Source organism: Poecilia latipinna, unplaced genomic scaffold (assembly GCF_001443285.1).
Source record: "Poecilia latipinna isolate Pla-1442-1.1 unplaced genomic scaffold, P_latipinna-1.0 Scaffold1501, whole genome shotgun sequence".
In the NCBI taxonomy this organism is placed as follows: Eukaryota; Metazoa; Chordata; class Actinopteri; order Cyprinodontiformes; family Poeciliidae; genus Poecilia; species Poecilia latipinna.
In genome coordinates, this window is record NW_015114117.1 from 262,992 (window position 1) to 274,957 (window position 11,966).

The following is an 11,966-nucleotide window of genomic DNA, read 5'->3' on the forward strand; positions in this document are numbered from 1 at the left end:
AACCATTTTCATTTTATACATAGAGTGCACCTATTAAGACAAATAGAAAAAATTTCATGCAGAAAAAATACTTCTAACTATTTTTAAAAAATTTTTAAACTTTGAAACGGGTCAAAGTTTAACAACATAACAGGAGGGTAAAGTACAGAGATGGAAAAGGAAACTTTAGCCAATCTAACTCTAAGCTTCAACAAAAAGGACATTTTAAGCCTACAATAAAGTAGACAGGGTGTCTGCTTCCCAAACTAACACTGGGATCTGGTTGCACAGGAGAGGAGCCTGCAAACCAAAAGATTAGCTCTCAATTCTACTTACAGAAATCCTTTGCACCACCAGTTAGCCTGCAGTGTGAGGTCCTACAGTGTTCCTCTCAGCAGGGCCTGGGGGCTTCCTGGTAGGCCAGTCACCAGGAGTTATAACGTGATCCCATCTGCTGGCTTCGGGAAGTCTCCTCTATCTATTCTGGGCGAAGTTTAAATATTAAAAAGCACCTATTTTTTATTGTTTACCTGCTTAAATTATTGTTTTCTCTCCCAAGATGGAGATGTAGGCGGTTAGCTATTTGTTATTGTAGATTGGCCTGTGCTTTACTGCAGAAATCAAAACCCTTATGTTGGATTCAAAATAAGCCAAAAAGCCTTGGAAATATTTGAGATGGACAAAGTTTTGTATTTTTACAAATTCATGTTGAAAATGTAAAAAGTCAGATGTAGCAAAGCGGCTCAGTTTTCTTCTGCATCAAAGAGTCTTCAGTCTTGGAGCTTTGGAGAGCAGGAGGCTGCAGTTCAACACCACCTTTCTGAACATACAAACTACGACTGAAGCATAACAGCGTTGTTGAACTAGTCTTCATTAATATTTTAGTTTTCAACCTTAATCTTCCAACGTTCAGTTATGTTGTGACTGAACTTATGCAAAGTGACCTCCATAAGATCATTGTATCACCACAGCCTCTGAGCTCAGATCATGCCAAAGTTTTTCTGTATCAGATTCTTCGGGGTAAGTGCTTATTTTATTTCTTTTTCTTTTTTTTATCATCTTGGTATTCTTACAGCAGTAGGGTTAAGAGGGAATTTACTGAAACAAGAAATGGGATAAATCCTGCTGCAACACACCAAAAAAACCCCAGTAACTTTGGATTCCAAAAATTAGAATATTGTGAAACGTTGAATCTTTTTGTCACCATTTTCATAAAGTGAAACTCCTTTTATGATCTGTTAGTGAAACATTTTAAGCCTTTATTTCTTGTAATTTTTTGATTATGGCTTACAGATAATGAAAACCCAAAATTCAGTATCTCTAAAAATTAAGATTAAGTTGTGTAAGAGTTAAATATTGGATACATTGTGTTCCCAGATGGAATGCTGCTGCTTGTTTTGACTATGGATTGCTGCTGCTTTCCGCTGGGTGAAGGGTTTGAAGAGGCAGTCCTCCACAAGGCTGGCCAGTTTGTGTCGTCTCAGTGTGACGTTCGCTCCGTTAAATGTATTCCATGAGTTGGGGAAAGGGATTTGTCCTTTGGCTTAGCACAGAGAGAGTTCCAGCTTCTCAACAGTTCATCAGACCTTTTACTGTTTTGAATCATCGGTAAAGTCTCGTTTCTAAATCCAGTTTTGACTTTCCCTCTCCAAGTCAATTAATCTTCATTTCCATCACTGCTAATTTCTGGAGTAGTCTGTCACAGTCCTTTGTGGGGACAAGAAATGTCTTGTACCTTTTCAGCTTGTAAGTGAGAAGATGAGGTAAAAATCCCTTGAGTCTATTAATTTCAAGCAATCCAGCTGTGAGGGCATAGAATATTAAAAATAACTACCAAAGCTAGTTATATAAAGTAACTTCCAAAATGCAAATCTAAAACCAAAAAGCTCCTCTTTCACAGGCAAGCAGGTGAAATGGGGTTCCATGTCTTCTGTGAATGTTGGTCAACTGGGTTTTCTGAAGTCAACAGTCATCTGCCAGGGCACTTCATGCATCCTTGTGCTAACAAACTGCATGATGATTTCATTCTTCATAAGGATCCGACAGAGTGGCCAGTGGCATCTGGCCACTCTGTCTATGGTACTTAAATGAACCATAGTGCCTATGATGAGGTTCAGCAGCCCTTCCTCAGCCGAACCTCACAGAATTTCTCTATGAGCTGTTAAGAGGAAGAGGAAGATGAGTTAGAGGTCACTATCAAAGCCATTCCACCTCCTCGGAGCCACAGGCTGATCAGCTCCGTGTCACTCCACACTGATGCAGTAATTCATACAAAAGAAGCTCCAACCAAGTACTGAGTTCAAAGAAATGAAGCCTCAAATTTCCATATGAGATATAGATCTCTATTGATCTTATGCAATAATCTAATCATTTCTGAGGCACAGAATTTTGGTGTCATTATCTGTAAACCACAATAGTTAAAATTACCAAAAATATAATTTAATTTTATTTCACTATGTGTAATGAATTCATATTTGAGCTTCACTTAATTTTCTTTGTTGGAGCCTTTATTAAAAAATATTACAATGTATAATGTATTTTTTTAGAAGATGTGTAGGAAGACTTCACATCTTAGGGTTAGGGTTAGTACTGATACTACTAACAGTATGATGTAGATGATCCGGTGCTGAGCTTCTATCAACTAACTGTAAAAGTCGAGGCTTTCAAACTAGTCGGTGAAGGACTGGAGTTACTTATTTGGATGATTCCAGAACTGTTTTTATCTACTAAATGTTTTTGATTTGTTACCTGCAGGACTTAAATACTTACACTCTGCTGGAATTCTGCACCGAGATATCAAACCTGGCAACCTCCTGGTCAACAGCAACTGTGTGCTCAAGGTGTGTGAAAAAGGTTGTGTTGCTACCATTTATGTCATCAGATGCATTTATGCTGTAGGTCTACATTTATAGCAAGTGTTTGGTCAATATTCCCAAAAGAAATAAAGTAGTTTGTTTCTGCTTAACTTTCATTCTGTGTTGTCAGAAGTTTTTAAAAATGTTTACCATTTGTCTGTGTCAGTTTGTGTTTGATGATGTAGCATTAATTCTCCTCCGAATCATAAACGGCTTCATATCTTTGAGCTTTAAGACAGAAAAATGGCACCATACTTCCATCATAAAGCGTGTTTAGAAATTGTAATAGATGCTTCACAAAAGTTTAATTTGACAATGGATTTGTCAAATTCAACAGCTAACTTCAATCTGATTTGCTTGTCTGGAAGAACATGATCTAAAACAAAGAAATAAAAATGCAACCTTCTGTTGCATTTTAGAAAATGTCAAAGCTTCAATGCTCGCTGGGTTTGTAGTTCTGTCAGAAACTCTTTTGAAATGATCGAACTTGAAGAGTCAGAGGCTGTCATGATGCAGAGTGAGAAACATGGGCTTATTTAGAGAAACTGTAGGGCACAGAGATAGAAAATCATATCTGGATGATAGCTGTTCATTCCTAATAAATAAATTGGGTGAAGAAATTGTCTGCATAATAAAACACAATATCAGCAAGAATTGGGGAAAAAAAAAGAACAGATAATTTCTTCAAAATTGAACTAGTAATAGTGGATCTGTTTGTTCCATCTTCAACTTGGTGGCATGTGAAGAACAAAGACTTTTTGCTCCCAGTAAACGAAGCCTGAAGGTCCTGGGAGCATAAACAGCACTACGAATATAAATTAAAAAGAGTGGTTAATGGTAACATTTCTGTGGATGTGTTTAGATCTGTGATTTTGGGCTCGCCCGTGTGGAGGAGTTGGATGAGTCCCGGCACATGACTCAGGAAGTGGTGACGCAGTACTACAGAGCACCAGAGATCCTTATGGGCAGCCGGCACTACTCCAACTCCATCGATATTTGGTCTGTGGGCTGCATCTTTGCAGAGCTGCTGGGTCGGCGTATCCTCTTCCAAGCTCAAAGTCCCATTCAGCAGGTAACTTCTTCCTCTGCCAACTACAGCTTTTGGGATCATAATGAAGAATAAGAACAGAGCCACATGCCTATGTGTGAGTGAAGCTTGGAAGCTGCTATATTTTTCACACTCACTTTACTCTCAGTCTTTTGCCAGCCACTGATTAAAGAGGTGTTCTTGGAGACAAGCGGTCCATGATGACACACATTTGGAGGCATTTCTAAAGTGGATTTTTCTGTGTTTAGCTGGATTTAATCACTGACCTACTGGGGACGCCTTCTATGGAGGCAATGAGGACGGCATGTGAAGGCGCACGGGCGCACATTCTCAGAGGAACTCATAAGCAGGTAATCAGTCTGGAGTTTGAATGAAAAAAAAACATCATGTGGGCCATCATTGCATTAGGAAAAGAAACCCATAATGCACTGGGGTAGTGGCCAGCAGGTTCTTTGGCCTCTATGTCCCTTGCTTTTATTTTAGATCTTTGTTAATTTGTATTTTCACTGATTGTACAGTATTGAGGTCATGACATTATAGAAGTTCTCAAACTGGAACGGTATCCAGAACTCCTTTATTATTGTGAGTTTCTTTGAAAATCCTTGAAAATTTTTATCTAAAAATGTATTAATTTGTTAGATTTAAATTTAAAGGTGTTAGGTGAAATACTTCTTTAGCTATAAGGTTTTCAAGTAATCATATAGTTCCTATTGCAGTATATCAAACTAATTCTGTCTTCAGGAAGCATGGCGCAACTTTTTTTGTTGTTTATTCAAGAGTCACTGAACTGGTTCTCCTTTCAATGTGTTTGTTCCTACAGCCATCCCTTCCTGTTCTGTACACACTGTCTAGCCAGGCAACCCATGAAGCAGTTCATCTGTTATGCAGGATGCTGGTGTTTGATCCAGTAAGTCATTATATGTTCAAATGTTTTCACTGAGTCCATGGTTTCCTCTAGGATTTTTAGAAATGGTGGAGGTGGTGGGCTGTACAAAACAACAAAAGATTATCAATTTAATCATGAAGCATAAATTAATGTTTTCTTTTTTTCTTTTTTTTTTACAAAATGGTAAGCATACTGTCTACATGCTTTATTTAGAATTTTCCAAGCAGAGCGATGAACATCAGAGTAAAGCCTCCCTGCATACATTTTCACTCACCTCAAAGAATCTTGAGGAAAATAATCCAACGTACTGCTTTCATTGCTTCATTTTTTTAGGGGTGATTGTTTCAGTCTTATTGCGTCATTGGTTGAGGCTGATCATGTGAAAGCTGAGGGATTAACTCTCAGCTTTCACGTGAAGCAAAGAGCTTGTCGGTGATCTGAAGCCCATTAGTAACACTACATCATAATGGAGGTGAATTTTCCAGCCTATGCTGTAAAAGTTATGCAAACTTCAGTTTTCCTGTGTATCTGAGTCAGGGGTTGTTACTGCAGTTCTTATCTGGACCCCGACCAGATGAGAACGCCACACAGTCCTTTATTCACATGTTTGTTCCCAACAAGTTTCTTCTTCCTCTGTGGCTTTCAAGCCTTTTTATTAAGAGAGGAGGACCATTCCTTAAATTGTCAAGGTGAACAGCACTCTCTCAGAAAATGCAAGTCCTTCAAAAGCTAATGTCTACAATGAAATTCAACTAAGCAGCTTTTCAGACTATCTATCTCTTGCATTTGATTTGTAGTCTAAGAGGATTTCTGCCAAGGACGCTTTGGCTCACCCTTACCTAGACGAGGGTCGACTGCGCTACCACACGTGTATGTGCAAATGCTGCTACACCACATCCTCCGGCCGAGTTTACACCAGTGACTTTGAACCAGTCACAAACTCCAAGTTTGATGATGGTTTTGAGAAAAACCTGACCTCTGTGAGGCAGGTCAAAGGTAAGCTTTCTCTGCTCTTAGCAGTCTGATATTTTGGTGGCATTGGACAGCATGATATATAAACATTTGTTGGGCAGATGAAAAACTGTGCAATATAATAAAACATAAGAAAATGTGCAAAAATGTTCTTGTTTTAGACTAAATGGCACAAATGATCATTTTTATTTGATTTGAAATGCAAGTGAAGGAATTTGAAACGGGAGCATGAATTTGGATAAATGAAAAGTTGTTTTTTTTCCCACATAGAGATCATCCATCAGTTCATTTTGGAACAACAGAAGGGGAGTCGGGTGCCGCTCTGCATTAACCCTCAATCAGCTGCTTTCAAAAGCTTCATAAGGTAAGGAGACATGTTCTCACTACATACAATCATCAGGTGATGTTCAAAACAAGGGCCTTTTTTAGAGTTCATGGTCTTTCGCTCTTTTAAACAAGCCAAACAAACTGTGTATATGCTTAAAGTATCATGAACTATCTGTCAAAAAAGGGAGCTCACCTGTTTGCTTCAGTAATGCCCATAAGAGAAATTGTGATCCCTGAAATGTAGAAGTGTCTAGTGTATTTTCATTTTATCTGCAGGTGTACCTAGAGATTTTATCATTTAGAAAACTTATTGCTGTATATTTCTTCCATCACAGGATGTGTTCTGCTTCCCTTTGAAAAAGTTTCCAATTTAAAGCGCTTGTACGCGTCACCTGCTCCAGATTGAAACCTCTGATGTGCTCAAACTTCCTGTAGGCTTCCAGTTTGTTCAACATGATAAAGTAGTGGCAGCACAACAATCCAAATCATTAGTAGTAACTATCAAACCTCCTGACTTCAGAATAATAGTCTTGACTTTGACATCAGTCCCTTCTTGTCAGTTCTCTTGTCTTTTGCTCAGAAACTTCCCTCTAGAGCAGGGGTGGCAATCCTGGTCCTCGAGGGCCAGTGTCCTGCAACTCTCAGATGTCTCCCTGGTCCAACACACTTGAATCCAGTAACTGAATCACATCCTCAGTGCAGTCAAGTTCTCCAGAGTCCTGCTAACGACCTCATTATTTGACTCAGGTGTGTTAAAGTAGAGATGCATCTAAAAGTTGCAGGAGACCCTCCAGGCCTGGAGTTGCCCACCGATGCTCTAGATCAGTGCTTCTCAAGGACCGACGTCTTTTTTTTATTTTTATTACATCTGCTTGAAAACATGCATATCCAAACTGCTTCATAATAAATCAAGCTGTGTTCTATAGCTGTAATCTTAGGTTTTTGCCAGTAGAGGGCAGTGTATGCTTTCTGGAACTTATAATAGCAGAAAGAGATGGAGCAGAAGATTACAGAAAGCAGAGCTGTCCTTAATGACTGCTGTACATACAGCTGCTACATCTGCTACTGTTATTCAGTGAAGTAACATTTTTCTTCATCCAGAGCTGTTGCAGTTTTACAGTTATCAAACATTTATTGTTTGGAAACTTGGTTAAATAACAGCAGGTATAGAAAGCTACCTAGCTAAACAAGTTTTAGTGATGTAATGTTTAGTAAAAAAAAAAATGCTGAATCATCAAAAATCACACCATATCAAACATCATGTTACTTTTTTTTTCAGGGTTTTTTTTGTCAAGATAGATGACTATATGAAGAGTCTTAACTAAATCTTCCTGCCTCTGCTTAAAAACGTAAAGGGGCAGTATTATGTCAAATTGACTTTTTTAGATTTATATCATGTTATAATGTTGTTTCCTCATCAGAAACATGTATTAAAAAGTATGCAGCTTTCACACTAAAAGCTGGTGCAGGGAAATATTTCACTAAAACTTTCACATGTATAAAACCATGTGCAGCTGCCACATAGACCGCCCTGACTCCACCTATAAATACATATGTAAATTTGAATAAATACCTTGTGACCGTGTCTGAATAACCATGGCAACAGTCCAGGTTGACTGTTATGGGCAATCTAGGTTAAACATCGACAAAGTGTTTAACCTGTCATCAGGTGTTTTCCCCCACCTCATTAAAACATGCTGTTATGGAACCAAAACTTAAAAAACCCAATAGATTTAAAGAACTATAGGCCCACCATCATGAAAAACAAAAATGTAAAGGAGTGTTGGGTGAAATACAAACACCCAACACCCACAAACAACCTCACATAAAATAAAATGTCCCCAGCTCCCAACGACACATTATGTCCAGACCTGTGGGTTAAAGCTAAAGTATTTTAAATCTTTCAATTTATAGGATGTGCAACAAAATATGGTGTCTAAATTCTGAGAATATCTTCCATTTCAACTGTCTAGTGGTATGTTTTGTTCTTTTAAACTGGTTTGGATCCAATTGCCTTCAACTGGTCTAATGAAGCCAAAAGCTCTCATTCAGTCGTGGGACAAAAATCTACTGAAGCAAGTTTGTTAGTAGGAACTCCAAGTTTGAAACATCTGTAAAGATTATAAATCTCATAAAGGGTGTCTTCAGCTTTTGCAGTGAGCAAAAGTGTTCACGCTCTTAATACATTTTCACATTTATCACATCTGAACCACTACAAACTACTATAAAACTCCAGTATATTTTATTTGTATTTTGTGTAATTCACAATCACTTGTCTATTTGACAATGGATAAAATATCATTTTGAAATGAAATGAAAGGGAAGCATGGCTTCATACATTATTTTATTTTTTCCAGTTCAAAATTTTAGAAGCTTGCCCTTTACTCTGACACTGATGAAGAAAATACCTTTTAAAAGACACCAGAAGCAGCATGTAACTTATGGTAACATGGGTTCATGTGGGACATTCAGGACAAATCTGAGACATGCCGTCCCTATTCTGGCCTTTGAGTGACGAGAAGAAAGTCTTTGATGAAAGAAAGCTGGAGCAAGTTCAATTTGCAATGACTTCAGTCTGAAGATGTGCAAAAACTTTAAGCTACGAACAGTGGTTCTATGATGGATCTGAATACCGTCCCAAACTTTTCAGATTTCAATTTCATAAAAAGGGAAATGATAATTGGTCTTCCACTTTACAGTTACAGACTGCTTTGTGTCGGTTTATCCCACATCCCAATGAAATACCTCAAAGTTAGTGGTTGTAAGCATTAAAAAGAAAAAGTCAGAGGTATGTACTGGATACTGCTGCTGCCCGTTGTACATTTACACTAAAATTAAATTGCTGTTATTCAGGTTTTGCCCTCTGAAATCTTTCTTGCTACACTGAAAAAACATATTGCTTCATGAAAAATTCTGATGTTCTGATATTTTATTTTTATGTAAATCTTGCCAAACAATCAAGGTAAAGTCGGCCCGTCATCTTCCGTCCACATGGAATTGTGTGGCCATCGACTCACTTGTTTTTAAGTGTCTATAATATTGATTTCAGTTCTATGAAGTCTCTGGTTGAAATATTGACATGAACTTTGTGTGTTAAATTATTACGACATGAATAATCATATTGTACTTAATCATATAGGCATTGCTATGAGCCAATAAACAAATGAGTACTCCCCATTGATTAATTTGTCGGCCTGCTTTTAAACAGCTCCACAGTAGCTCAACCCTCTGAAATGCCTCCGTCTCCGCTTGTGTGGGAATAGATGCTGCTGTGCACCATCGTTTTCCCCAGCTGACGCGTTGGAACCCGAAAGCACCTAATAATTACGTAGCATTTCACTGGAGTGAAGAACTTGCGGCTCTGATCTATTCAAGTGGACACATGGAGAAAACGACTGATACCTTTTGGATTTGAAATCTTGATGTACAAATGAATGGGACAGCAGCTTGATAGAACAAATGTTGAAGGTGTACTAATGTATTAGTTGCTAAGTAGACGATAAAATCTTTAGAAAACAAAGTACAGTTGTTGATGATCCTACCCAATACCTGCAAAGATGTATAGGTTTGTTTTTTTTTGCCAGATGTAAACTACTTGCATTTATTGCAAACCATACACTTTGGCATATTCCTGTTATTACATCAACCAGCAATGTTGCAATGGTTCTTTAGATCTCAAGTTGCTTCGTATCCAGACAATCAACTGTAAATGTGTCTGTAGAATGGACAGATACCCCAAGTTTTACAAAAAAACATGCTGTTTGAGAGATGTGAAAAATGTTTAAACTTTGGTTGTTGGAAGCATTTGTCTTTTCTTTTCTTTTCTTTTTTCTTTTTCCCTCATCAAATGTTTAATTTACCAAAGATTAGGAGCCTCGGGCAGGAATTATGCAGCAAAGTAATCAATGGGCCCTGTGTACAAACAGTACATGCTTTCTAAATGGGTGTTTGTCTGCACAGTTTTCACTTTATGCAAAAATGTAAAAGGATAAGCGTACATTTTATAGGAGGATGCTCCTGACGTTCCAAGTGGTTTCAGTTGAAGGAATTCTAAAGATTCTGCCATCGAACCTTCCTTGCATGATCACTTCCTTCAGTTTGGATGTCCCGGTTCTGTTTGGATGTCCCGGTTCTGATGGAGCAGTGGTTCCCAGCCTTTCGTCTCCCTCTCAGTCCTTTCACTCTCAACCCCAGTTGCTCCTGCTCTTGCATGTTAAAACAGAAGTTTCCATCCACAGCATAAAAGTGTGAAAGACAGTTATCACTGATTCTGAGTAAATGTACGGGAACTTGTGAATTTAAAGAAAGTTGCCAAAAAGACTGGCAATTAATAAATGGAAATAATTTATGTAATTCTAACTGATCTAACATGAGATTTTTGTTCTGATTTTAATTGAAAAAGCGAGGAAGAAATTATGTGTCTTTTTAATTGGTTTATGTAATTTGTTTTTTAAAAATACAACAATGTTTTAATTCAAGAAGTATTAATGCATTTAATCACTTTGCAGAATATTTAGCTGATCTTGGTTGCAATATTTGTGATGGAAAGTTAGACTTTTAAGTAAAGCTGCTAATGTCAGAGGTATGCTACTGAATAACATTCAACATGTGGAGTCTGTCTACATTTGCTGGACATTTGAATTGGGTCAGAAATACTCTAAGTAAAAAAACAAAAAATACAGCAGAACTTTTTCCAAACACTTTCAAAATTACTATAAGATTCACACACAGGGCTGCTTTGCTCTTGGGTCAGCAAGGATTTTGTTTCTTAGCCTGGTTTTGTGCTGAAACTTGCATGAACAGCGTATTTTGTACAGACCTTGGATCTAAATTTCTGGTCTCAGTGGAGACTTGATATGTTGGAAAGAGTATCTAACTTTATCAACTATTTCTTGCTCTTTTGTTTGTACATGTTCGTTTTTTAACTGTCATAGTCGACCACACCTCTATAAAGAGTTTCTTGTTTAAAAACGTAAAATATTCCCTGGGAAAGGTTCTGGGTCGGAACCACTGTGTTCCAGGATTTGAGTAGCTTTTCTTCAGCCAATCAGAGGTGGACTTGCTGCTGTGTTGTGGGTCATTGTCCTGCTGCAGAACCAGAGTTCGTTTCAGCTTCAGATGGTCGGACTTTCTCTTTCGGGATGTTTTGGTAAAACTCTGTTGATTCCAGCGAGTTTAAAAGATCCTGAAGCAGCAAAACAGCCTCAGAGCATCATACTACCACCACCATGCTCTACTGTTCTTTTTCTGAAATGCAGTGTTACTTGAACCAGTGTTACTTTAATACATCTGAAAAGAATTTAACTTTTTGTCTCATAACTCTACAGAATGTTTCAAAGACCATTCTTAATGTTCTTTTTGCCCAGCAGTGGTTTTCATTGGGGAACTCTGCCAGGCAGGCCCTTTTTGTCCAATCTCTTTTTTTCATGATGGAAGCATGACCTCTGACCTTATGTGTGGCAAGTGAGGCCTGCAGTTATTTGGATGTTGAGTGTTTTGTGACCTGTTGGGTTAGATGAGTGGCCGTTGTGCTCTTGGGGTAAATTTGGTCGGCTGGCCTCGTAGGAAGCCTCACCACTGTGTGGATAATGGATGACGGCTCTTGCTGTGGTTCACTGGAGTCCAAAAACTTTAAAAACTACTTTGTAACCCTTTTCAGACTGATTGATCTCAATTATTTTCTTTCTTATTGTTCCTGAATTTCTGTGGATCTCTGCATGATGTTTAGCCTTTGAGGATCATTTGATGTACTTCACTTTGTCAGGCAGTGAAGTACGATCAAAGTGATGCCTTGATTGAAACAATGATCCTGATTGAAACAGTGATGAATCATGTAAGTGGGTGGAATTCACACAGGGCCTTAAAGGTTTGGATTGTTTTCCCTTTCAAAACACATTTC

General features: G+C 38.1%; 1 protein-coding gene across 1 annotated transcript in view; it reads left to right on the forward strand.

Moving 5' to 3' along the window:
- nlk2 (nemo-like kinase, type 2) overlaps positions 1 to 10,512 on the forward strand; it is a 36,207-nt gene extending 25,695 nt beyond the window's left edge. The window contains exons 4-11 of the mRNA XM_015057943.1: positions 893 to 999; positions 2,734 to 2,819; positions 3,697 to 3,906; positions 4,131 to 4,232; positions 4,703 to 4,789; positions 5,566 to 5,764; positions 6,011 to 6,104; positions 9,276 to 10,512. Of these exons, the coding sequence (XP_014913429.1) occupies positions 893 to 999; positions 2,734 to 2,819; positions 3,697 to 3,906; positions 4,131 to 4,232; positions 4,703 to 4,789; positions 5,566 to 5,764; positions 6,011 to 6,104; positions 9,276 to 9,330 (940 nt within the window). The 3' untranslated portion in view covers positions 9,331 to 10,512. The remainder of the gene's footprint in view (positions 1 to 892; positions 1,000 to 2,733; positions 2,820 to 3,696; positions 3,907 to 4,130; positions 4,233 to 4,702; positions 4,790 to 5,565; positions 5,765 to 6,010; positions 6,105 to 9,275) is intronic.
- The last annotated feature ends 1,454 nt before the right edge of the window (positions 10,513 to 11,966 follow it).